Source organism: Bufo gargarizans, chromosome 2 (assembly GCF_014858855.1).
Source record: "Bufo gargarizans isolate SCDJY-AF-19 chromosome 2, ASM1485885v1, whole genome shotgun sequence".
In the NCBI taxonomy this organism is placed as follows: Eukaryota; Metazoa; Chordata; class Amphibia; order Anura; family Bufonidae; genus Bufo; species Bufo gargarizans.
Window position 1 is genome coordinate 467,843,048 of NC_058081.1, and position 28,000 is coordinate 467,871,047.

At 45.2% G+C, this 28,000-nt stretch overlaps 1 protein-coding gene across 1 annotated transcript in view; it reads right to left on the reverse strand.

Annotated features, from left to right (window-relative positions):
* The window catches only part of ANO2 (anoctamin 2), a 505,309-nt gene that overhangs the window by 229,478 nt on the left and 247,831 nt on the right, over positions 1-28,000 (reverse strand). The window contains exons 11-12 of the mRNA XM_044277837.1: positions 14,320-14,454; positions 13,498-13,658 (exon numbers count right to left, since the gene is read on the reverse strand). Coding sequence (XP_044133772.1) covers positions 13,498-13,658; positions 14,320-14,454 — 296 coding nt within the window. The remainder of the gene's footprint in view (positions 1-13,497; positions 13,659-14,319; positions 14,455-28,000) is intronic.

Below are 28,000 nucleotides of genomic sequence, written 5' to 3' on the forward strand. Positions count from 1 at the left end.
GTCTCCTTGAGAAAACACTTAGGGCGATGATGGAAGAGGAGGTGGCCCAGGAGGAGGAGGAGGAGGAGGAGGAAGAGGGGTCATTTTTAGCACTTTCAGGCCAGTCTCTTCGAAGTGACTCAGAGGGAGGTTTTTGGCAACAGCAGAGGCCAGGTACAAATGTGGCCAGCCAGGGCCCACTACTGGAGGACGAGGAGGACGAGGATGAGGAGGAGGTGGAGGAGGATGAGGATGAAGCATGGTCACAGCGGGGTGGCACCCAACGCAGCTCGGGTCCATCACTGGTGCGTGGCTGGGGGGAAAGGCAGGACGATGACGATACGCCTCCCACAGAGGACAGCTTGTCCTTACCCCTGGGCAGCCTGGCACACATGAGCGACTACATGCTGCAGTGCCTGCGCAACGACAGCAGAGTTGCCCACATTTTAACCTGTGCGGACTACTGGGTTGCCACCCTGCTGGATCCACGCTACAAAGACAATGTGCCCACCTTACTTCCTGCACTGGAGCGTGATAGGAAGATGCGCGAGTACAAGCGCACGTTGGTAGACGCGCTACTGAGAGCATTCCCAAATGTCACAGGGGAACAAGTGGAAGCCCAAGGCCAAGGCAGAGGAGGAGCAAGAGGTCGCCAAGGCAGCTGTGTCACGGCCAGCTCCTCTGAGGGCAGGGTTAGCATGGCAGAGATGTGGAAAACTTTTGTCAACACGCCACAGCTAACTGCACCACCACCTGATACGCAACGTGTTAGCAGGAGGCAACATTTCACTAACATGGTGGAACAGTACGTGTGCACACCCCTCCACGTACTGACTGATGGTTCGGCCCCATTCAACTTCTGGGTCTCTAAATTGTCCACGTGGCCAGAGCTAGCCTTTTATGCCTTGGAGGTGCTGGCCTGCCCGGCAGCCAGCGTTTTGTCTGAACGTGTATTCAGCACGGCAGGGGGCGTCATTACAGACAAACGCAGCCGCCTGTCTACAGCCAATGTGGACAAGCTGACGTTCATAAAAATGAACCAGGCATGGATCCCACAGGACCTGTCCGTCCCTTGTCCAGATTAGACATTAACTACCTCCCCATAACCATATATTATTGGACTCCAGGGCACTTCCTCATTCAATCCTATTTTTATTTTCATTTTACCATTATATTGCGAGGCTACCCAAAGTTGAATGAACCTCTCCTCTGCCTGTGTGCTAGGCCTAAATATATGCCAATGGACTGTTGCAGTGGTGGCTGACGTGAAGCCTCATTCTCTGCTATGACATGCAGACTGATTCTCTGCTGACATGAAGACAGATTCTCTGTTACGGGACCTCCCTCCTCTGCCTGGGTGCTGGGCCTAAATATATGCCAATGGACTGTTGCAGTGGTGGCTGACATGAAGCCTGATTCTCTGCTATGACATGCAGACTAATTCTCTGCTGACATGAAGCCAGATTGTCTGTTACGGGACCTCTCTCCTCTGCCTGGGTGCTGGGCCTAAATTTATGACAATGGACTGTTGCAGTGGTGGCTGACGTGAAGCCTGATTCTCTGCTATGACATGCAGACTGATTCTCTGCTGACATGAAGCCAGATTGTCTGTTACGGGACCTCTCTGCTCTGCCTGTGTGCTAGGCCTAAATATATGCCAATGGACTGTTGCAGTGGTGGCTGACGTGAAGCCTCATTCTCTGCTATGACATGCAGACTGATTCTCTGCTGACATGAAGCCAGATTGTCTGTTACGGGACCTCTCTGCTCTGCCTGTGTGCTAGGCCTAAATATATGCCAATGGACTGTTGCAGTGGTGGGTGACGTGAAGCCTCATTCTCTGCTATGACATGCAGACTGATTCTCTGCTGACATGAAGCCAGATTCTCTGTTACGGGACCTCTCTCCTCTGCCTGTGTGTGTGCTGGGCCTAAATATATGCCAATGGACTGTTGCAGTGGTGGCTGACGTGAAGCCTGATTCTCTGCTATGACATGCAGACTGATTCTCTGCTGACATGAAGCCAGATTGTCTGTTACGGGACCTCTCTCCTCTGCCTGTGTGTGTGCTGGGCCTAAATATATGCCAATGGACTGTTGCAGTGGTGGCTGACGTGAAGCCTCATTCTCTGCTATGACATGCAGACTAATTCTCTGCTGACATGAAGACAGATTCTCTGTTACGGGACCTCTCTCCTCTGCCTGGGTGCCGGGGCCTAAATATCTGAGAATGGACTGTTCCAGTGGTGGGTGACGGGAAGCCAGATTCTCTGCTATGGAACCTCTCTCCAATTGATTTTGGTTAATTTTTATTTATTTAATTTTTATTTTAATTCATTTCCCTATCCACATTTGTTTGCAGGGGATTTACCTACATGTTGCTGCCTTTTGCAGCCCTCTAGCTCTTTCCTGGGCTGTTTTACAGCCTTTTTAGTGCCGAAAAGTTCGGGTCCCCATTGACTTCAATGGGGTTCGGGTTCGGGACGAAGTTCGGATCGGGTTCGGATCCCGAACCCGAACATTTCCGGGATGTTCGGCCGAACTTCTCGAACCCGAACATCCAGGTGTTCGCTCAACTCTAGTCAGAACCATAACCCCCAAAAAACTAAACCTTTCTATTGAGCATCCACATTCACTCGGTCAGCATTGGGTCAGTAATCCATCAGTATTGCTAAAGCCAAAATAAAACAAACAGGAGTGGATACAAAACAGGCAAAATAGTGGCCCAGTCATGGAGTGGGGAGGGTGGGAACAGCATGAGCAGTCCACAGAGTGGCCCAGTGACAGAGTGATAAGGTAGCAGCAGCATGAGGAGACCACAGAGTGGTGATGTGGCAGCAGCATAAGGAGACCACAGAGTGGCCTAGTGAAATTGTGGTGAGGTAACATCAGCATGATGAAACCAAAGAGTGGCCTATTGACTAGGGATGAGCGAATCGACTTCGGATGAAACATCCAAAGTCGATTAGCATAAAACATTATTTCAATACTGTACGGAGCGAGCTCTCCGTACAGTATTAAAATGTATTGGCTCCGATGAGCCAAAGTTATTAACACGCGAAATCTCGCAAGACTTTGCATAATAACTTCAGAAATTGATTTATACTGTAAAAAAATATTTCCGGAGACCACAGAGTAGCCCAGTGAAACATCCGAAGTCGATTAGCATAAAACATTATTTCAATACTGTACGGAGCGATCTCTCCGTACAGTATTAAAATGTATTGGCTCCGATGAGCCAAAGTTATTAATACGCAAAGTCTCGCAAGACTTTGCATAATAACTTCAGAAATTGATTTATACTGTAAAAAAATATTTCCCGAGTTCGGGAAATGTTTTTTTACAGTATAAATCAATTTCTGAAGTTATGTGAAGTTTTGCGAGACTTCGCGAATAAATAATTTTGGCTCATCAGAGCCAATACATTCTAACATTGTACGGAGCGCTCGCTCCATTCAGTATTGAAATGAAATTTTATGCAAATCGACTTTGGATGTTTCATCCGAAGTTGATTCGCTCATCCCTACCAGTGACATAGTGGTGAGCTAGAAGCAGAATGAGGAGACCACAGAGTAGCCCAGTGACAGAATGGTGAGGTGGCAGCAGCATGAGGAGACCACAGAGTGGCCCAGTGACATAGTGGTGAGGTGGCAGCAGCATAAGGAGACTACAGAGTTGCCCAGTGGCAGAGTGTTGAGTTGGCAGTAGCACGAGGAGACCACAGAGTGGTGAAGTGGCAGCAGCATGAGGAGACCACAGAGTGGCCCAGTGACCGAGTGTTGAGTTGGCAGCAGCATAAGGAGACAACAGCGTGGCCCAGTGACCGAGTGTTGAGTTGGCAGCAGCATGAGGAGACAACAGAGTGGCCCAATGACATAGTGGTGAGTTGGCAGCAGCATGAGGAGACAACAGAGTGGCCCAGTGACAGAGTGGTGAGGTACCGTAGCAGCAGCATGAGGAGACCACAAAATGGCCCAATGACAGTGTGCTGAGGTGGCAGCAGCAGTATGAGACCACAGAGTGGCCCAGTGACCGAGTGTTGAGGTGGCAGCAGCATAAGGAGACCAAAGAGTGGTGATGTGGCAGCAGTATGAGACCACAGAGTGGTGAGGTGGCACCAGCACGAGGGGACCACAGAGTGGCCTAGTGACATAGTGGTCAGGTGGCAGCAGCATGAGGAGACAACAAAGTGTCCCAATGATAGAGTGTTGATATGGCAGCAGCATGAGGAAACCACAGAGTGGTGAGGTGGCAGCAGCATGAGGAGACCACAGAGTGTTAAGGATGCAGCAGCATGAGGAGACCACAGAGTGGCCAAGTGACATAGTGGTGAGGTGGGGGGCAATACCAGTACCAGCTGAAGATGGTGGGTGGCAGTAGGAACAGGAGGTGTGTGGCATCAGGCGGGTGGCAGCTAGTGATGGACGAACATTTGCCGTGATGATTCGCGAACGCGATTGCGTAAACGCGATCAAATGTTCGCGAACCACAAGTTCGCGGCAGGCCCAATTCACTTTAATGGCAGCGAACCTGAAAAACCTTCAGGTCATATTTGCAGCTAACAAATACTTAAAAGAAGTGCACAAATTGTCCCACAATATGAATAGAGACATACCAGAGGGGGATCAATGGCAAAAATTCCCACAAAAAAATATGTATTTTAACCAGGGGCCATTTTTATGCGTCTTAAAGGGAAACTGTCAAAATATGCCCTGCTAGAGCGTAGACATTTTTTATTTTTAGACCACGGTTTTTGAGGAGGAAAATAAGAGAAAATTTTTTTTTTACCAAAAGGTGTGCTTTTGGTGGGTTTTGAACTAATGGTAGTCTGTGGATGACACTGTTATGGTGGTTTGTGAAGGACACTGTTATTTGGGATCTGTAGATGACACACTGTTATGGGGTATCTGTGGATGGCACAGCTGCTGGGGCCCGGCATCTGGATTAGGAATGACAGCGGGGACCGGTGCAGTCCCTGTATCCTAATGCACCGCCCCGCTCACTGTTGTATAATCTTATCTAACCTGTAGGCATTGTTAAGATATAATAATTATGTGTAATCCATATGTATTACTTACAACATTAGGTTCCGTAGCAGAGAGGAGGGAGGAGGCGGGCTGGGGGCTCATCACTCACTACGTCACGCGCCCGTGCCTCCTGCTTCATTCCTAAAGTGGTCGGCGCAGGCTCATGACGTAGTGAGTGGCGGATATGCGTGGGCTGGCATGAAGAAATTCAATTACACGTGATCGTCACAGGTGTTGAATTTCTCAGAGATCCAAGCCTCATTCATTTTTAGAAATGTGAGGTAGTCCACACTGTCGTGAACTAGGCGAGTGCGCTTATCGGTCACGATCCCCCCTGCTGCGCTGAATGTCCTTTCGGACAGGACACTCGACGAGGGGCAAGCCAAGAATTCCATGGTAAATTGTGCCAGCTCTGGCCACAGGTCAAGCCTGCACACCCAGTAGTCAAGGTGTTCCTCGCTTCTTAGAGCGTCCACATCGACCGTTAACCTGTCGGTCTAGGCATTCCCTGAGGCTGGATACGGAGGGTGGCTGTCGATGGGTTGCCTGCAAGAATGATCTCATATCCGAAGTGACCAACACATCTTCAAACCGCCCTTTTCTTGAATGCACTGTAGGATTGGTACCCGCAACTGTTTCTCTGTGGGTGGAAATACCTCTGCCAGCGCCCGCAACATCAGAATGCAGCATCTCTCGAAGCAAGGCATGGAAATGCTGCGTTCTGACAGCCATCTATGATGCTGGTAACATGTCCGCCATTTTGTGTTTGTACCGGGGGTCTAAGTAGGTTGCCACCCAGTACTGGTCCTTGTCCTTTATGCTTTTTATATGGGGGTTCACTCTTCAAACACTGGAGCATGAAGGCCCTCATTTGCACTAAATTGGAAGCGGTGGAGCGGCCTGGCTCCTGCTTATCGACCAGGAGAATGTCGTCCTCGGTCTCCTCCCTCCAGCCATGGACAACACCAGGGATCCCAGAAAAATTTAAAGCCTGCTCTTCTCCACCCCCCAGCCACCATCCTCCTCTTACTCCTCTTCAGACTTCTGCTGACTTGCCTCAGATGGAGTAGCCCCCCTTGGGAATTCATTCAGCATTGCTACTTCATCTTCCTGCTCCTGATCCTCGACGGCTTGATCAATGACACAACGTAATGCACGCTCCATAAAGAAGTCGTAAGGTACGTTGTCACTGATGGCGCCCTGGCTGAGACTGACCAGTTTGGTGATCTCATCAAATGGCCACAGAAGTCTGCATGCGTCATGCATGAGCAGACACTGGCGCGGTGGAAAAAAACAAGCTCCCAGGACCTGTCCTGCCGCAGAGTTCGTACAGGTAGTCGTTAATGGCACGTTTCTGCTGGAGCAGCCTATCAAGCATATACAAGGTAGAGTTCCAGCGCGTCAGGCAGTCACAAATCAGACATCTGACAGGCAAGTGGTGTCGCCGCTGAACGTTAGCAGGGCGAGCAATGGCCATGTAAGATCTTCTACAGTTGCACACCACTTTAACAACTGTCAAATTGAGTGGGGTTAGCCACTTATCGGCCTGTGACTGCAGAGCTAAAAGCAGTGCAGGACCAGTGTGGCTCTTGGCTTCTAGGCACAACAGCCGCAGCACAGCATGGCAATGTCTCACCTGGGACATCGAATAGGTTCTGGGGAGCTTGGGGGGTGCAGTGGAAGAGGCGGTAGCAGTGGACAACGAGGGGTCAGCCGAGGAGGAGATGGAGGATGGAGGAGGAGGAGAAGAGTCTGGCCTGCATGCAATCCGTGGTGGTAACACCAAATCCACACAGGTGCCACGGGTTACATGCTTGATGGCCATCAGAAGGTTCACCCAGTGGGCAGTAAAAGTTATGTATGTACCTTCCCTGCCCGTGTTTGCTAGACTACATGTCTGTGGTCAGGTGTATCTTGGCACCGACACTGTGTGCCAGAGATATATTAACTTGCTGCTGAACGTGGCCATATAGTTCAGGGATGCCCTTCTGGGAGAAATATTTCCTTCCGGGGACCTTCCATTGCGGTGTGCCAATGGCCACAAATTTTCTAAAGGCCTCCACCAGTTTATATGGCAGTAGTTGGTGAGCTAGCAGTTCCGACAAACCAGTGGTCAGCCATTGGGCAAGAGGGTTCTCCAGCATCATAAACTTTTTGCGTTGGAACATTTGGGCCAGGGAAGCCTGCCCTTTTCCAGATGAACACGACGATGGCACGGTGGAAGGTGAGATGGAGGACAAATGGGAGGAAAGAGAAGTAGGAGAAGAGGCAGGAAGTGGAGCGCCGGGAGTGTGGCTTTGTGGGTTCTGATGGTGTTGCCTCTACTGGGCATGGAGATGGGAGGCCAGTTGCCTTCTTTAGGCGGTCGTCCCTAGGTGAGTGTTGGGCTTACCGCGACTTATGCGTTGACAGCACAGGCTGCAGATGGCAACACTATTATCAGCAGCTGACACGTTAAAAAAAAGCCCACACTGCTGAGCCATGTGCCTGTGTCCTGGGAGTGCCAGATGTGACCATACATGGTGGATAGCTCGCTCCAGATACATTTGTATTCTGCTTTTTGCCTCCTGTGCACTGCGAGTTCTGCCTGCTTCTCCTTCTCCTCCCTATCTGCTGCTTCATCTCTCCCTCTGAACTCCCCTCCTCTTCCTCTCTTGTGGGCACTTATGTGACATCCATCGACACGTCGGAGTTTGTCCTCCCTCTCAGTGGGTGTAAAAAAGGCCCCTATTTTAGACCGGTAGCGAGGGTATAACATGGTGGAGAGCCAGTTGTCATCCCTCTGCCCAATGGTGACAAGAAGAGTGTGCTTTTCGGTGTACGAGTGGCCAAAGTGCATGCAAAGTTTCCTGCCCATTTTCAGGATGTCTTGCAGATGAGGTGAAAACTTCATAAACCGCTTTACAACCAGATTGAACACATGCGCCATGCAGGGCAAAAGGCTCAGCCCTCTTTGACACTGCGCCAACACAATGTTGGCGGTCACCATGGTTCGATTTTGAGTTATCGAGGAGAAAGCCAGAATTTGATTTCTTGATGAAGGACATTTAGCAGTTTCTCCCCTGTGTGACTCTGCTCGCCCAGGCAAACTAGGTGCAGAACAGCGTGACACCACCATGCCCTGCACATGTCGTATGCTGGAGGAACACTGTAAATTGTCCCTGCAGTGGAGGCTGAGGACACGGTGGAGGATGAGGAGGCAGAGGCGGACATTGTTGCAAGACCAATGGCGTGAGAATGTGGAAGCGGAATCGGTGTTACTTGGCCAAGTTAATGGTGTGACTGGGCAGGAACCACATTTACCCAGTGGGCCGTAAAGGACATATATTGTCCTTGAACATAGTTACAGCTCCACATGTCGGCGCTGCCATGCACTTTGACAGACACCGACAGGCTCATGGACTGACCCACCTTCTGTTCTACCTATGTGTGCAGGGCTGGTAATGCTTTTTTGCTAAGAAATTACATCTTGGGACTCACCACCACAGCTCTGCACAAGCCATCAGTTCTCTGAAAGTTGCAGAGTCCACCACTTGGAAATGGAGGGACTGCAGCACCATCAACTTGGCCAGGAGCACGTTGAGCTTCTGCGCCGTTGGATGAGTGCATGCATACTGATGCCTCTTGGCAATCGATTCAGTGATTGATTGTTGACGAAATGACGGAAGAGGAGTGGGAGGATGAGGAGCAGGAGCATCAGAACCAGTAGATGATGGGAAGGACAGATGGCTCCCTTTAAGCTGAAGTGGTGGAGCCTTGACTGCACAAAATCAGGTGCGTGTCACTGGGTGATGCAGCGGTTGCTGCGGCAGGCTGGACCACCACATCCCAGGCCACTTTATGGTGACGCTGCATGTATTGATGCAGAGCTGTTGTGCCAAAATTGGCACCCAGGCCACGTTTCACCTTCTGACAACAAATTTGGCAAATGGCCATGTTCACCTCCTCCGACGGCTTAACAAAAATCTGCCACACCACCAAGTATGCCATTTCCTCCCCAACACTAATCACTGGCTGCCTGCTTCTGCTGCCTCTGTGAATTCCTGCACTGCTAATCTCCAGGCAGCTAGGCTCCTGCGAACCGGGTGGTATACCTTGAGCACGGTTGGCTCCCGACCTCCCACTGCTGCCACCCTGCTGACTCACGGCCACGCTACCACCTTGCTGGCTCAGCCACTCCCTCACGCGCACGCTGCCACCCTCTTCTCCTGATTATGATGAAGCCCCTTCTTCACCTGGCTCCCAATTGCGATCGGCTACATTATCTGCTACTGTCTGCACGTCACTGATGTCTTCCTCAATGGTCTCAGGGCCAGGAGCCTGACCGCTCGCAACACTATCTCCCACTTGACTCTCATCATCACTACTTGCCCACCTACAGAGGACGTGGCGGATGTCTCCTCCAGATCTTGGCTGGGCAGTAGCTGCTGACTGTCCTCTATTAGCTCATCCTCACTGAAAAGTGGAGCAAGCCTACAGCATATAATACTTCTTGTGTTGAGGGAATAGAAAATGACAGAGGCAGGTTGAGGACAGTTGGGGGCAAAGGGACTAAGAGTTGTGTCAGAGGAACCCACCGACTCTTGGCTGGGGGTGTCTGATGTCACTTGCGACGAAGTCCGAGTCAACCATTCAAGCACCGCTGGGTTGCTGGTCAAGACACGACCGCTAGATGACACTGGGAGCTCAGGCTTCTTGCTGTGACTCTGCTGCCACCCTCCCTTCTTCTGCTGCTACTTCTGACATACTGTATAATAAGATGTTTTTTTTCTTATTAATACACCCCCAAAAAATGAATAACAATGTAAATTTACCACAGAACAGCTAATATGACATATGTATATTTCCTATTAATACACCCCGGAAATGGCTGTAGTACAATGTAACTTCACTGCAGAATGGCAATTAAGACGTATTTTTTTCCTATTAATACACCCCCAATTTATTTTTTTATAACAATGTAAATTTACTGCGGAATAGCTAATAGAACGTACGCATATTTCCTATTAATACACCTCGTAAATGGGTGTATCATACAGCACTTGGACCCCAATAACAAGCAAGGTTTGCTTGAATTACTGAGCTATCATATAGTGCAAACCTAAAAGCAGCAGTATAACAGCAATTTGGATCCCCAGTTAGTGCAGCAAGGTGTATTAGAATTGCTCGTATTACCCAGGCTGTACACTCCCCTATTTGATCCTGTTCTCTTTTTATAATGTGGATAATGCCTCCCTATCCTTCCCTACACTATGAATAAATCGTTTTTTTCAGCACAGTAAAGGATTTCCTAATACTGTCCCTAGTGTCGGTCACATCTCTCTCTGCACTAAGTACACTGGAAAATGGCTGAATCCAAGATGGTTTAGGCTATTTATGGGACTGTGACATCACAGGGGCTGGCTGCTGCATGCATGGCAATGTGGGTGATTCCTCGTTCCCAGAGTTCTTTACTCCATGTCCTAACACGTGAAGCAGCCATTTTAGAAATAATGCGATTCGCTACCACGAAGCGTGAGGAAATTCGACTTCGGTGCGAATCGAATTTTTCCTGTAAATTCGGATCGAATTCCACTTCATCAACTTCGATTCGCTCATCTCGAGTTATATGCTACATTATAGTTTCTTTCCTTATGGGGAGTAGCGTTTAATGTAAACTTTTTGTGCCATTAAACTGTATTTTATTATAATGTTTGTGTTACTCACAAAAAGTTAGGGATATTTGGCTTGTGGGTGAAATTTCAGGATGAATCTAAAATAACCTTTACAGGGGAAGTTAATGTGACCTCCTCTAAACTTTTGAGTGCACATGTCCCACTGTTCAGACTGTTTGTACTTTTTGCACAACTTGCCATTCTCTAACAAGGAGCTTAACGGCAAAATTCACAACAGATGTTTGATCCATGAATCGCCCAATAAATTTCCTGGTTCAATTAGAATTGGTATATAAACAGTCCTCCTCATCATGCTGTTCACATTTTGGTATCATGAAACAAAGATGACACCGAACAATTGATCGACAGTACCTCGCCATTGCAAGACTTCAAGCAGGATGTTCTCAGACGGAAGTGGCCACTGAGCTTAGAGTGTCACAGAGTGTCATCAGTAGGTTGCAACAGAGATACAGAGAGACTAGAATAGACCTGACCTGAATTAATGGGCTGCCCTGTGCAATGCACTGAAACACTGGGTCCTCCAGAGCAAGAGACACTCTTGTAGCCACTTTATGTTCTGGTTTCTAGGTCAGAGTCTTGATGGTAGGGATCTGGGGAGCTATAACACTGTTACATATTCTTAATGGAACACACTAAAGTCTTTAAGTCCAAAAAGATAGGGAAGTTATCCAATCAGATATCAGACTGCAATGTGAGCACGGTGCTATTATCACTGCCTCTTAACCAGCTACCTATGACTTCAAAGAACAAGACAAGTCACTTTGGATAAATTGCCCTTTATTGCACCCCCACCAATGAGTCAGTGGAGCATAGACAACGTATTGTGGTAAGTAATAATGTATGACAGTTTCCCTGCAATCCTTGTTTACTAAGGATGGGTAAGACTAGCTGCTTTGGCTTTTACAGGCACAATGGTAGTGTCAATCACCGGGCAAAATCTCTATAAACTGCAGGTTCTGCTACCGAAGGGAAAAAGGAATATATTGTAATGCAATGCTCATTCTCTTCCAACCATGAGAGCTTATTTAATTACTGACCCTTGAAATGCTTTATCACATATAATGATTTTCAATAGAAAAGTGCAATGATTATAAGTTATGTAGGTTTATGGGATTTAGTGTACAGATGTAGCAGGGCTGGATATGTTATTCTTGTGCAATGTTACAAATTATGACTAATCACAACTTAATGGGGTCATCCAAGACTGAATAACCCCTGCTGCAATGCCCTGGCCCCAGACACTGTGCATACTTACAGTACCCGCCGGTCCCTGACTGTGGTTTCCTCTCAGAATGTTCCACGGACATCTTCACATCTTCGCAACGGCGGCGGAGGAAACCGGCGTTGGGGATCAGGTAGGTATGCACAGTGTTGCTGCCGAGGGCATTGCACCGGGGGTTATTCAGTCTTGGATAACCCCTTTAGTGGAGCCCCTTTGTTGTGCCGATCAATGTGGGTTTACCAAGGGATCATTCCTAGTCAATTACATTAAAGGGTTTCTGTCATGAGAAATAACGTTATGTAGCTAATGTCAGCAGTACATAACAGTACGTTTTATAACTCCCTGCCTGCTGCCGTTCTCTTAAAATAAAGACTTTTAAAATATGCTAATGAGACTCTAGGTTCTACTGGGGGCGTTGGTTCAGCACCTAGAGGCTTGGTCTACTCCCAGGTCCAGTTGATTGACTTTCGAGTTCTCCTCAGTGTCCCGTACATCGCGTGCCTGTGCCATCCCGTTTAGTATTTGGCGCAGGCGCAGTGAGTGAAGGACGCGCTCCTGCTGCTGGCTTCCTCACTGCACCTGCGCCAAAGGAAGGAAGCCGGCAGCAGGAGCGCGTCCTTCACTCACTGCGACCTCGCCAAATACTAAACGGGACGGCGCAGGTGCGGTATTTACGGGACACTGAGGAGAACTCGAAAGTCAATCAACTGGACCTGGGCGTGCCAAAGGGTGTGTAGACCGAGCCTCTAGGTGCTGAAGCAACTCCCCCAGTAGCACCTAGAGGTTCATTAGCTTTTTTTAAAAGTCTTTACTTTAAGAGAACGGCAGCAGGCAGGGAGTTATTAAGCATACTGTTATGTACTGCTGACATTAGCTACATAACGTTATTTCTCATGACAGAAACCCTTTAAGGGCAGGATATCCAGTAAATCTGTTTTCCTGGAAAACGCCTTTTGTTGTACGTCTCCCCTCTCCCCTCTCCCCCATTATAGATATAAATAGCTGTTCAGTTGGCACAACTCCTTTAACACAATGCTGTTGCCTTTGCAAAACTATATGTATGTCAGGTAACATGTCACTATATATGGTGATCAATTGTAGCAATTGACAAACTCAGCCCTGCTACATCTATAAAACAACTCGGCACTGTTATAAAGAGGCCACGTCTATTTGTGCGCCACTGGAATTGAGATTTAATGGAGAGCACATGCACTCAAGCAGTTCATTGGTTTCATCGTATAGAGATGTTGGGAAAATCATTGCATACAGAGGTAGTAGTGCGGCAATTGTCACCATCCTGTTTCAGATATTGCGGAATGTTTGCATCAAGTCTGGAGTTCTGCTTTATCTAGGCCCTTCTTATCTTCATATTTAATTGTTATAGTCAATTTATGGGTCAATGTAGAAATATTGGTATCCAGTCTAAAATATGTTTGAAAGAAACATACCAGGCCAAACTGATACACTGTCAAATCTAGTGCATGAGGGGGAAGAACATGACACAGAAATTCAGAGAGAAAATTCCTATTTGATGTACTGCCCCTTAGGCCCCAAATATAAATTTTAGATTAATGAATAGTAGCAAATTTACTTACCCCAAAGAGCCATGAAGACAGAGAAGAAGACAGTGGCCGGGTTGTCAAATAAATGACTGGCACGAGCAGTAGCGCAGGCAGAACTTAAATTCCAGTAGTCACATGACTTGTCACACAGTGGGCACATCGTGAAGGTTTGTTCCTCATTACACATTTCTTTGCTATGTAATAAGTAAAACAGATCTTAATTAGTCAGTATGTGACATAGACTTGGAAAGCAGTTTGATGAAGGTCTCTTTATTTTTCCAAAATGGCACCACTCTGGTCCATAGGCCTGGCCTGGTTTTGCAGTCCAATGCTATTCAAGAGAACTGTATAGCAACACAAGACAAATCCCATGGACATCAGTTCTGCTGCTTGTTTCCATCCTGAGTGAAGGCTATGCTGTATAAGCAAGCAGTTATATATTCCTTCACCACTTTTCTGATTTAGCTTCAGTTTCTGTATAGCCATAGAGCAAAATGCTACAATTCTGACCGCCTGCAGCCACCCCTAGAGGGAGCTTAAAGCTCACTGCTTGCTAATTCTATATTGAACTCAATAATTAAACAGTACGCTTTAAGCTTCCCGGAGTGGTAGCTTAAAGCAGAACAAATTATTTAATATAACTTTGTGAATGGACATAGAATATTTGGAGATCAGAAAAATGGACCCCTAAGAAGATATATTTAGTTAAATATAAAGTTAAATGCCACAGAATTATAGTTCTAAACATAAAATGATGCTAAAAAGTGGACATTTGCTTTAAATGTTCAGTTTTTTTGCTTTTTTTTTTTAGTTTGGTAAAGGGAGAGTTGGGAGAACCACCAGAAAAATTCTTACCTAGGAATATCGACCTCAACAGTCATACATCCATACAAAAACACGATTATCCCAACTACAGAGGCAGGAATGAGCAGCCACGTATATAGACCAAGCCAGGCAAAATATAATCCAATTTTTTCTCCAAAATACTTTCTGAAATAAAGAGTTAAAATCAAACAGCAGTAAAATTACAAACCTTTATTTATTTATATTTATTGAAAATATAAACTTTTTTTCAGAGTTATTTAAAAGTATAGAATTGTAATAAAATAATAAAAGCAGCTACACTCACAAGTTAATTAATCCCCCTCCACTTCCAGTACTCCTCTTCGATCCTCCCTGACAGTCTTTGTTTGCATGGCTGCAGTGGTAACATGCCCCACGTGACAACTGCAGCCAATTACTGGCCTCCATTGTACATGGTAAAAGACCATTAGGAAGGACCGGAGCATAGTCCTGCACTAGAAGAGGCAGGTAAACTGGTAAGTATAATCTCTTCTGCTAATGTATCCTAATTCCAAGTGGAGGGATGGCTTTTTCAAATAACTTTGGAAATCGAATACCCTTCAGTTAGACTAACTTTATCATTAATCGGCACATGGCCTTTCTCTATGGAAATCATGAAAACTTGAATTGTATGGGTTCTTTCAACTAAATTTGAGAAAGAATTCCATAAGGTTACTTCAGGACTTAAAAAAAATATATAATAATTAAACTTGGGTTGATATGTTCACTGTGCCACAAATTTCCTTTGTTATGGCTCCAGATAATAACAAAATAAACAAGTTCTTACATAGTTTTACATCTACTATTCAGACGCATGCATCTCTGTGGTTACAGACTACAAGCACTCACGTAGTCTGATCCTACAGTCATGTGGTACTCTATTTTCTCCACCCATCGTGTACTGTCTGTAGGTTAAAGAGGGTTCTCTGGTCTACAGATATTCATGACTTCTCCTCCTGAGACCAGTGAGGGTTCAGCCCCCAACTCCGCCACTGATCAGCTATTTTTGGATGCTGTAGCGCCAGAAACAATACTGTGTAAGGAGCTGGAGGCAAATAACTCCAAGCACTGTGTAGCGAATGGGAGCTGAGCTGCTGTGTGCCAGCAACTACACAGTGTACAGAGCTTTCTGCTTTCACTTCATACACTGTTATTTTCCAGCATTGTGGCAGCCCAAAACAGCTGATCGGTGGGGGTGCCAGGTGTCGAACTATAGGTCATCTATAGCTGTAGCCCAGATATCTCCTTTAACCCCTTCCCGACATAAAATACGCATCATGGGTATCTCTGTATGCAAAAACGCCTGTACTATCAATATATAAAAATAATTACGGTATCCCATATGGAAAAAGGCAAAACTGCAAAAAGTGTCAAAATGGCTGAATTGCTGTTTTTAGACGCTTCTCCCACAAACAAAGTGATCAAAAAGTCGTACACACCCCAGAATGGTATCAATTAAAAGTAAAGATTGACCCACAAAACTGAGCCCAGAAGCTCCAGAAAAAAATTTCAAGTTTTTTTTTCCCAGTATCAAAACGCAAGTACAACTATACATACGCTAGATTTATACTGACCTGAAGAATGAAGAGCACAAGTCAGTTTTACCATATAAGTAAACGCCGTAGAATGTTTTTTTTTTAGACTGTGACAGATTAGCATTTTTTCCATCCCATTTGGAATAGTTTTTGCTATTCAATATTAAATGGTAGTATTAGAAAGTACAACTTATCCCATAAAAAAAAAAACAATCCCACATACGGCTATGTGAACAGAAAAAAAAAATGTTATGTCTCTGGGAAAAAGGGGTAGAAAAAGGGATAGATCTATACACTCGTATAGATCATAAATGTGTATTACTGTAGTGCAGCGGCGGCATGAAGCGCATGGCGTCATAGCAACCGATGACGCTGTGCGCTCCTGCTGTCAGCAGGAATCCAGAACGGGATACCACGGACCGCTCACAGTGTGCATTCGACCTTAATTAGATCTTAAGGAATCAGTTCAGCTCACTGTGAGGATATATACAGTATATATATGGATATATACACTCACCTAAAGAATTATTAGGAACACCTGTTCTATTTCTCATTAATGCGATTATCTAGTCAACCAATCACATGGAAGTTGCTTCAATGCATGTAGGGTTGTGGTCCTGGTCAAGACAATCTCCTGAACTCCAAACTGAATGTCAGAATGGGAAAGAAAGATGGGCTACAACAGCAGAAGACCCCACCGGGTACCACTCATCTCCACTACAAATAGGAAAAAGAGGCTACAATTTGCACGAGCTCACCAAAATTGGACTTTTGAAGACTGGAAAAATGTTGCCTGTTCTGATGAGTCTCGTTTTCGGTTGAGACATTCAAATGGTAGAGTCCGAATTTGGCGTAAACAGAATGAGAACATGTATCCATCACGCCTTGTTACCACTGTGCAGGCTGGTGGTGGTGGTGTAATGGGGTGGGGGATGTTTTCTGGGCACACTTTAGGCCCCTTAGTGCCAATTGGCCATCGTTTAAATGCCACGGGCTACCTGAGCATTGTTTCTGACCATGTCCATCCCTTCATGACCACCATGTACCCATCCTCTGATGGCTACTTCCAGCAGGATAATGCACCATGTCACAAAGCTCGAATCATTTCAAATAGGTTTCTTGAACATGACAATGAGTTCACTGTACTAAAATGGCCCCCACAGTCACCAGATCTCAACCCAATAGAGCATCTTTGGGATGTGGTGGAACGGGAGCTTCGTGCCCTGGATGTGCATCCCTCAAATCTCCATCAACTGCAAGATGATATCCTATCAATATGGGCCAACATTTCTAAAGAATGCTATCAGCACCTTGTTGAATCAATGCCACATAGAATTAAGGCAGTTCTGAAGGCAAAAGGGGGTCCAACACCGTATTAGTATGGTGTACCTAATAATTATTTAGGTGAGTGTATATATATGCACACAATGACCCCCAGTGGTCACGTAATGCTTAGTGTTGATCACAAATATTCAAATTTCGAATTTTTATCGCAAATATAGGTACTTCGAAAATTCGTGAATATTTCAAATATAATGATATGTATTTGTAATTTTGAATATTCATTTTTTTTTTAAATCAGTACACATGATCCCTCCCTGCTTCTAGCTTGTGGGCCAATGAGAAGGCTGCAGTATATTTGACTTTTAGGAGTAGTGTTGTTTGCGAATTTTTGTAATGCAAATTTTTATTGCGAAGTTTTAAACTTACAACTATTAGACAAAGAAGATTATAGCCCTATATTAGCTAAATTGCTCTACATTCTTTTTTTTTTTAGAATATTCGCTATATTGCTATAACTTAGTTTTTTCGAATATTCGTAATATTCTAAAACAAGAATATATAGCAATATAGCGAATATTCGAGAAAAAAAACGAATATAGAGCAATTTAGCTAATATAGTGCTATAATCTTCTTTGTCTAATAGTTGTAATTTTTTTCTCATCTGAAGTTCAGATTGGAAAAAAATTACAACTTTAAAAAAAATTATAGCACTATATTAGCTAAATTGCGCTATATTCGTTTTTTTCGAATATTCGCTATATTGCTATATATTCTTGTTTTAGAATATTACGAATATTCGAAAAAACAAAGTTATAGCAATATATAGCGAATATTCAAAAAAAATAATAATATAAAGCAATTTAGCTAATATAGTGCTATAATCTTCTTTGTCTAATCTTCTTCGCATTACGAAAATTCGCATATTACACGATCATTACCTTGCCGATTTTTCTAGTAAAAAAATCGTAGAAGATAACGAATATTAGAATTTCCGAATATTCAACGAATATTCTTCAAAATATTCGCGAAATATCGCGAATTCGATTATGACCCCTGCCGCTCATCACTAGTAATGCTGTGGATAGTAGTGGACACTTGAATACTGTTAAGCATAACCTCTTTTTACCTTTTTGATCATCTCTTTATCATCATTTTAATCTATGCATTTTTATATATGCTATATATTTTAATATCTGTTTTATATAGATATTTTTTGTGTACTAGGGATGTACATTATTATATATGCCATCTTTTTACACAAATAGTGATGTATAATACTATTAATGCTATTTTTTGAAATACGAATTGGTTACACTCTTTTTTTTTAAATCCTCCATCTTATCTACCATCTTATATATGTACCTCAATATACCTTCAGATTTCCCTTACGCTCTCAATATAGATAAATTTATGTATCTATACCAATAGCCAGCAAGAAACATCCGCTGGATGCATGGGTTATCTGGGTTAGGAGTGTGTCACGAGGGTGTCAAGAGCCACGTCTGACTCCGTTATACCCGGGGTCAGGAAGTCGCAGCGGGTGGCTGCGCGCTCTATGTCTAAAGATCACGGTGTTTCTTAGTGTTTGTTTTCTGTGTTTGCCTTGCTATCCTTTTTGTCTCACTCAGGGATCCGTAGCTTCTCCTCCTCAGCTGTTTCTTGTCTGCCACTCCCAAACTCCTTATATTCTCCTCTCACACTTCTCTTGTTGCCAGTTATAGAGCTTCCTGCCTGGACATCTATGCTGACCCACTGGAGCTGAGAATCTGGTTGTTGTTCCAGAGTGCTACCCTCCGGATCCCTGTTGGGCTTTTGTTGTCTCCTGTTGTTGCCCACCTGGGATTATATGTTTAGTTTGTATTGTCTGTCCTCCCCTTGGTGTTTTCCTTTAGAGCTAGTGGTGCGGACTAGTGTTCCCACCGCCCTGTTCACTATCTAGGGCTCATCCTAGGGAAAGCCAGGGTTTTAGGCACGTGATCAGCGTACGGGTGAGGAACCCGTCTAGGGACGACAGGGCAGCCAGGCGCCAGCCGCAAGGTGAGTCAGGGGTCACCACCTTCCCTCTCACTAGGGCAGGGCCTCCCTCTTTTCCTCCCTCCGTGTCACGTATGTGACAGTTACGCCGATCGTGATAGAGTGGCAGCTCCATTCACTCACTGCAGTTGCAGGATGCGTTCCACAGTGGAATGCGCTAAGACCGGAAGCGCGAAGTGCGTTCCATTGTGGAACGCACGGAACCGGAAGTTCACGCCTTGTACGTACGCTCCCGGTAGCAGCTCTCCACATGCTCATCTCCAGTCCCAGGTGGCATCCCACGCACCAGGGCGGGCTTTCTGATTCTATATATATCCGCTCAAGTACCTGTATTGTAATAGTGTATATGATTTTATAACTGCTGCTCCTAATGAAGGGGTTTGCACACCCCGAAACGAGTTGAGCTGAAACCTTCAATAAAGAGCCGAATTCTTTAATAAAGAAACTGATCTGAAGCCTATTCTACAGGCGATTCTGGCTAGGGCGGTGTTCTTGGATCCTGCTGGTGTCTTGAGTTTAACCAGCAGGGCACCCCCCGTGAAGTGAGTACAATCTCATATATATGTTAAGTTATATTGATTTTTAACATTCTCTAATATCTCTGGCACTATTTGATGTTTTGGGCCACCTCCTTGCAATAAACTGGCGGCTATTCTTCACACTGTGTTACACCCGCAACGGTGGCTCTCCCTTACACGGGGATATATTCTAAACTGTACCTACTAATCACTAATTAGCAAGTGTGGAGGACTGTAACCTATGAGCATTACTATACCTAACATCTTAGTCTGATAATTACGGTTGAATTCTCAATCACTCAACTCTGGGATCTGGCGCTTCAATTTGGGGTTTTGTACTGACCAGTCATTCTGGGTCCATTACTCCCTAATGAACCCTCTTTTGATACGGGTCATCTATTGAATTTATATGCCTCTGGGAAGACAGGGATAGAAAAACAAAAACGCAAAAACGGAAAAATGCCTTGTCTGGAACGGGTTAAGAGAAGAAAGGCAGTAGAAGTATCAAATGACTACCAAATCAGACTACACACAGATTGTTTGCAGTCTGTAACCATAGAGACACATAGGCCTGCACAGCTGTTGTATACACCAAACATTAGGAGAATTTTAATCAAAACTATTTGCCAAGTTGCTTAATTTCTTAATTTGAATACAATATAGCAATGAAAAAAAAATCGGTTGTTACTTTCCATATGGTTTCCTAAAGAATAAAATACTAATTGAAAAATCTACTTAAGCGCCACTTGAGCTCACTTTATATTCGATTCTTTATGGCACTAAATTATACAGTACAATGTGTTAAATGGCTGAATACCCATACAATAGCAGCTCATAGCCTTGCATTCTATACCCGTGACAAGATGAACTTAGCTCCATGGAAGGGAAATGGATATTCCAAATGGCCGGTAAATTGTATAATAAGTGTAAAATATAGAGTAACAACTGCTGTGAGGGAAGTAACTTCTTCTACTCTCTATCTTTCATTAGTTGTGTATCATGATACACGATCAAGAGTAAGTAGTTAATGATCTCAACTCGTCTGTCAACGAAAATGTTCTAGTGCCTCTTTCCACTTCAGATCTTATCTATCAGTCTTGAAACAACGATCAAGTTTCCTGGATAGATGTCATTGTTTCTTTGCCAGCTTCCCAAATGATTAACCATGCAAATCAGTTTTGGTGCTTTTCCCAGCTAGGGTTGTATCCTCTGCATCTGCTAAAATGTCCCTGTTAAGCTGGAGGAAATAAAAGTCCATCTTTGTTTTGCAATTTTTTCTCATGTTGTTTGGCAGCAAAAGACCCCGGCGTAATTCCGGGGAAAGGGGGACTGGGACTAATTGTAATGAGATTTCTATATAGTCACATTTCTATTATATTTATATATATATATATATATATATATATATATATATATATATACATAGTTGTGACTGTGTGGTCGCAAACATTTTGTTTGTTGTCCAGTAAATCTTTTTGGGAATATTCTACAAATATAAAAAAATAAAAATATATATAATTAGTATAAAAAATTATAGCTAATTTGACACTAAATGTGTGATGAATTCACACCTTTCTCTGTGTTGTGTACTTGGTATAACGCTGGGTTCACACCTGTAAAACACCTGGGTTCAAACGCGCTGTAAAACGCTCAACACATGAAAACCAATGCTTCCCTATGGCCCTGGTTCACACTTGTGTGTTTTACAGCGCGTTTGAACGCGCTGAAAAACGCCCTACGCTCAAAAAAGTTCTTGAGCTTCTTTGGGGCGTTTTGTCGCGCGTTCCCATACATAGACTTTCGGGAACGCGCGACAATGGGAGTTCGCTTGTCTCTGTATGCGCGATTGTAAACGCCGGTACAATCGCGCATACAGAGCGCTCCTTTCAGAGCGCTCAGGTGTGAACCCAGTGTTAAAGATGAGCAAACCAGTTTGGACAGAACCGAATTCGGTCCGAACTTTGCTTTTTCTCAGACGGCAGACGAGCCCAAATTTTTCCGGAGAAGAAGGGTCTCACATGACCGGGAGAGGAAGTGGGGGGCTTGCCCTGATTGCCTCCCAGGCTGAAAGACAGCCTGGATGAACCAATCAGTGCTGTAGCAGTAAGGGAGGTGCACTAGCAGAACGAGCAGAACCTGCTGGGCTGTGAATGAGGGTGGATGGGTCTTACAAGGTCTGCCAGGAAAATGAGTTTATGGAGTCGGAGAGAGTAAAAAAATCGATCAGGGACAGTCAGAAATCAATTAAGCTTATTGCCAGAGAAAGTAAAAGGAAAGGCTAGGATTCCAAATAAAAATGGTGTTGTGTACAATAGAGAGAAGCAGGGCAGCTGACAGAGAGACATGTGGTTGGTTTTGCCTGCTATCAAAAGTGCTGGTGCACTTCAAAAACAGCTACCTACAAGCAAATACTTTCATTTTGTTTCCCCATTTTTACGGAAATCCTTTTTTAGTCGGTTTCAATATCTTTAGTCGGTTTCATATATATCTTTATCTATATATGTATATATACACTGAACAAAAATATAAAAACGCAACACTTTCAGTTTTGCTCCCATTTTGCATGAGCTGAACTCGAAGATCTGAAACATTTTCTACAAAAGACTCATTATTCTTAAATATTGTTCACAAATCTGTCTAAGGGCTCTTTCACACCTGCGTTCTTTTCTTCCGGCATAGAGTTCCGTCGTCGGGGCTCTATGCCGGAAGAATCCTGAACAGTTTTATCCTAATGCATTCTGAATGGAGAGAAATCCGTTCAGGATGCATCAGGATGTCTTCAGTTCCGGAACGGAACGTTTTTTGGCCGGAGAAAATACCGCAGCATGCTGCACTTTTTGCTCCGGCCAAAAATCCTGAAGACTTGCCGCAAGGCCGGATCCGGAATTAATGCCCATTGAAAGGCATTGATCCGGATCCGGCCTTAAGCTAGTCGTTTCGGCGCATTGCCGGATCCGACGTTTAGCTTTTTCTGAATGGTTACCATGGCTGCCGGGACGCTAAAGTCCTGGCAGCCATGGTAAAGTGTAGCGGGGAGCAGCATACTTACCGTCCGTGCGACTCCCGGGGTGCTCCAGAGTGACGTCAGGGCGCCCCACGCACATGGATGACGTGATCGCATGGCACGTCATCCATGCGCATGGGGCGCTCTGACATCACTCTGGAGCGCCCTGGGAGCCGTGCGGACTGTAAGTATACCGCTCCCCCGCTCCCCGCTCCCCGCTCCTACTATGGCAACCAGGACTTTAATAGCGTCCTGGGTGCCATAGTAACACTGAAAGCATTTTGAAGACGGATCCGTCTTCAAATGCTTTCAGTACACTTGCGTTTTTCCGGATCCGACGTGTAATTCCGGCAAGTGGAGTACACGCCGGATCCGGACAATGCAAGTGTGAAAGAGGCCTAAATCTGTGTTAGTGAGCACTTCTCCTTTGCCGAAATAATCCATCCCACCTCACAGGGGTGGCATATCAAGGTGCTGATTAGACAGCATGAATATTGCACAGGTGTGCCTTAGACTGCCCACAATAAAATACCACTCTGAAATGTGCAGTTTGATCACACAGCACAATGCCACAGATGTTGCAATGTTTGAGGGAGCGTGCAATTGGCATGCTGACTGCAGGAATGTCTACCAGAGCTGTTGCCCGTGCAATGAATGTTCATTTCTCTACCATAAGCCATATCCAAAGGTGTTTGAGAATTTGGCAGTACATCCAACCGGCCTCACAACGGCAGACCACGTGTAACCACACCAGCCCAGGACCTCCACATCCAGCATGTTCACCTCCATGATCGTCTGAGACCAGCCACCCGGACAGCTGCAGCCACAATCATTTTGCATAACAAACTGTCAGAAACTGTCTCACCTGCATGCTCGTCTTCCTCATCGGGGTCTGGGCCTGACTGCATTTCGTAGTCGTAACCGACTTAAGTGGGCAAATTCTCAAAATTGATGGCATCTGGCAGGTTGGAGAGGCGTTCTGTTGACGGATGAGTCCCTGTTTTCACTGGGCAGGTGTATGTTATGGACAACGAACACAGGTGCATTTTATTAATGGCATTTTGAATGCACAGAGATACCAAGACGAGACCCTGAGGCCCATTGTTGTCCTATTCATCCACGACCATCACCTCATGTTGCAGCATGATAATGCACAACCCCATATTGCAAGTATCTGTACACGATTCCTGGAAGCTGAAAACATCCCAGTTCTTGCATGGCCAGCATACTCACCGGACATGTCACCCATTGAGCATGTTTGGGATGCTCTGGATCGGCGTATACGACAGCATGTTCCAGTTACTGCCAATATTCTGCAATTTCACACAGCTATTGAAGAGGAGTGCACCAACATTTCACAGGCCACAATCAACAACCTGATCAACTCTGCGTGAGGCAAATGGTGGCCACACCAGATACTGACCAGTAAGGCAAAACTGTGCACATTTCAGAGTGGCCTTTTATTGTGGGCAGTCTAAGGCACACCTGTGCAATATTCATGCTGTCTAATCAGCACCTTGATATGCCACACCTGTGAGGTGGAATGGATTATCTCAGTAAAGGAGAAGTGCTCACTAACACAAATTTAGGCTGAATGCACACGGCCGTGTTCTGCGGCTGAGAGCGGTCCGTGGTATGCCGGGCTGCATTCCTGTTCAGAGCAGGAGCGCACGGCGTCATTGGTTGCTATGATGCCATGCGCTTCATGTCGCCGCTGCACTACAGTAATACACTATTACACAACCAATGTCGCCGTCCACTCCTGCTCTGAACAGGAATCCAGCCCGGCATACCGCGGACCGCTTTCGGCCGCGGAACACGGCCATGTGCATCCGGCCTTAGACAGATTTGTGAACAATATTTGAAAGTAATGGGTCTTTTGTGTATGTATAACATTTTTCAGATCTTTGAGTTCAGCTCCTGCAATATGGGAGCAAAACCGAAAGTGTTGCGTTTATATTTTTGTTCAGTGTATATATATATATATATATATATATATATATGGAAGGGTTTTCAAACGAAAGACCCAGAGCCAGAATGTGGGTAGTAGCAGCACCATCTATCCAGCCAGAAGTAGTGGTAGTAGTAATAGTCGGCTGCAGTTGTGCATGTTGGCTTCAGAAAGGCACATTATTGTTGAGGAGAAAGAAGATGAGATTGTGAATTGGATGGCTCATTCCTCCTTTCAGTCACAGCAGGATGATGTGGAAGTGACTTCTGAGTTCGACAACGTGCCATAGAATAAGTGTCTGGCAGTTTTCTTCCATGCTGCCGGAAGACAAAAACATTGCCTTGTCCAAGCTGTGCAAGAACAAAATAAAACGTGGGCAGGCAAATACAAAGGTTGGCATCACAACTCTATTAAACCAAATGAAGTGGCATTACCCCCTCCTGTGGGCAAACAGAGATGGCAGCCAGTCACCATGTCAGGAGTTTCCTCCTTCTCCCGGGCCAGCTTGCGGCAGCCAGGCTGCATGGACGAGCAGTGTGGTGTCCTTCACATCATTATACAGACGTGGACAAAATTGTTGGTACCCTTTGGTCAATGAAAGAAAAAGTCACAATGGTCACAGAAATAACTTTAATCTGACAAAAGTAATAATAAATTAAAATTCTATAAATGTTAACTAATGAAAGTCAGACATTGTTTTTCAACCATGCTTCAACAGAATTATGTAAAAAAATAAACTCATGAAACAGGCATGGACAAAAATGATGGTACCCCTAGAAAACACAGAACATAATGTGACCAAAGGGACATGTTAATTCAAGGTGTGTCCACTAATTAGCATCACAGGTGTCTACAACCTTGTAATCAGCCATTGGGCCTATATATATGGCTCCAGGTAATCACTGTGTTGTTTGGTGATATGGTGTGTACCACACTCGACATGGACCAGAGGAAGCAAAGGAAAGAGCTGTCTCAAGAGATCAGAAAGAAAATTATAGACAAGCATGTTAAAGGTAAAGGCTATAAGACCATCTCCAAGCAACTAGATGTTCCTGTGAGTACAGTTGCACATATTATTCATAAGTTTAAGATCCATGGGACTGTAGCCAACCTCCCTGGACGTGGCCGCAGGAGGAAAATTGATGACAAATCTAAGAGACGGATAATCCGAATGGTAACAAAAGAGCCTAGAAAGACTTCTAAAGAGATTCAAGGTGAACTTCATGCTCAAGGAACATCAGTGTCAGATCGCACCATCCGTCGTTGTTTGAGCCAAAGTGGACTACATGGGAGACGACCAAGGAGGACACCATTGTTGAAAACGAATCATAAAAAAGCAAGACTGGAATATGCCAAACTACATGTTGACAAGCCACAAAGCTTCTGGGAGAATGTCCTGTGGACAGATGAGACAAAAATCGAAGTTTTTGCCAAGGCACATCAGCTGTATGTTCACAGACGAAAAAATGAAGCATATCAAGAAAAGAACACTGTCCCTACTGTGAAACATGGAGGAGGCTCTGTTATGTTCTGGGGCTGCTTTGCTGCGTCTGGCACAGGGTGTCTTGAATCTGTGCAGGGTACAATGAAATCTCAAGACTATCAAGGAATTCTAGAGAGAAATGTACTAGCCAGTGTCAGAAAGCTTGGTCTCAGTCGCAGGTCATGGGTCTTGCAACAGGACAATGACCCAAAACACACCGCTAAAAACACCCAAGAATGGCTAAGAGGAAAAAATTGGACTATTCTAAAGTGGCCTTCTATGAGCCCTGACCTCAATCCTATTGAGCATCTTTGGAAGGAGCTGAAACATGCAGTCTGGAAAAGGCACCCTTCAAACCGGACACAACTGGAGCAGTTTGCTCATGAGGAGTGGGCCAAAATACCTGCTGAGAGGTGCAGATGTCTCATTGACAGTTACAGGAAGCGTTTGATTGCAGTGATTGCCTCAAAAGGTTGCGCAACAAAATATTAAGTTAGGGGTACCATCATTTTTGTCCATGCCTGTTTCATGAGTTTATTTTTTTACATAATTCTGTTGAAGCATGGTTGAAAAACAATGTCTGACTTTCATTGGTTAACATTTATAGAATTTTAATTTATTATTACTTTTGTCAGATTAAAGTTATTTCTGTGACCATTGTGACTTTTTCTTTCATTGACCAAAGGGTACCAACAATTTTGTCCACGTCTGTACATTTTCGCTTCTCATGCTCAGATTAGTCCTCCTCTGCTCTATCGTCAGCCATCGATATCAGAATGTGTGGCCAGAAAATAACTCTAAGGGCCAAGCAATCCGATGATGCGCAAGCTTAACTCCCACCTGGTCAAGTTGAGGCCGTACTATTTAGTCCAGTCTGCTGCCTTTAGGGAGCTAATGGAGTTCCTAGCCAGCATTATTTCTTCCAAAAAGCCAATCTCTGCCTTGTACAATTACTTGGAAGACAACGCGGGCCGTTCCCTGATATTCTTGCTGTGCAACAAGGTTCATGCCACGGTGGACACCTGGAGCAGCTCTTACAGGCAGAGACAGTACATGTCTTTCACAGCCCACTGGGTAAATGTTTTTTTCCGGCAGCGGCAAGGCAGCACTCCAGCAACAAACCCAGATCACCCCCCTCACACTGCCATGAACAGCAGAAGCCACATCAGCAGTAGCAGCAGCAGCGATTTCAGTCCCCTCAACATTATGGAGCAGTTTTTACACGTACCACACCCGGCTGAAGACAGTTTGCAAGCTGACAGCTCCCACCTCAACGCCCAGGTTCAGGCCTACCTAAACTTTGGCCAGTCTGTCGCATACTCTATTTCCTGACCCCATGGATTTCTGGGCAGGCAGACTGGAACAGTGGCCTGAACTGGCACAGCACACTTTCTATCTTCTTTCTTGCCCTGCCAACAGTGTTATCTCGGAGAGGGCTTTCAGTGCCGCGAGGGACGTGATGACACCCAAACGAACCAAGTTGTCCTTTGCCAGTGTCCAAAATATCAGTTTTGTCAAAATGAACCAAGCCTGGATTCAGGAGGATTTTCACACTCCTCCGGCTGATTTCGATGTATAGACCTCGCCCACCTGACCTTCCTGGCGGTGACCCATCTTGCCACTGTTGCTGTCTGTCTGCCTATTATCATGGTCTGTACAGCTGCTGGGGCCTGCATCATGCTACTAATGCCTCTCACTCAGGCACGGACTGGCCCACCGGGGAGACGGGGAACTCCTCGGTGGGCCCCTGGGATTTACAGTTAATTATTAGTGCAGCAGGCAGCAACAGCGCCGCTGCCTGCCACTTCAATTTGCACTCACGCTATGTATATTGTTTTAGTGGAATCATGAGACTTTCTGGACACTTGTGTAATGTCGCCACAT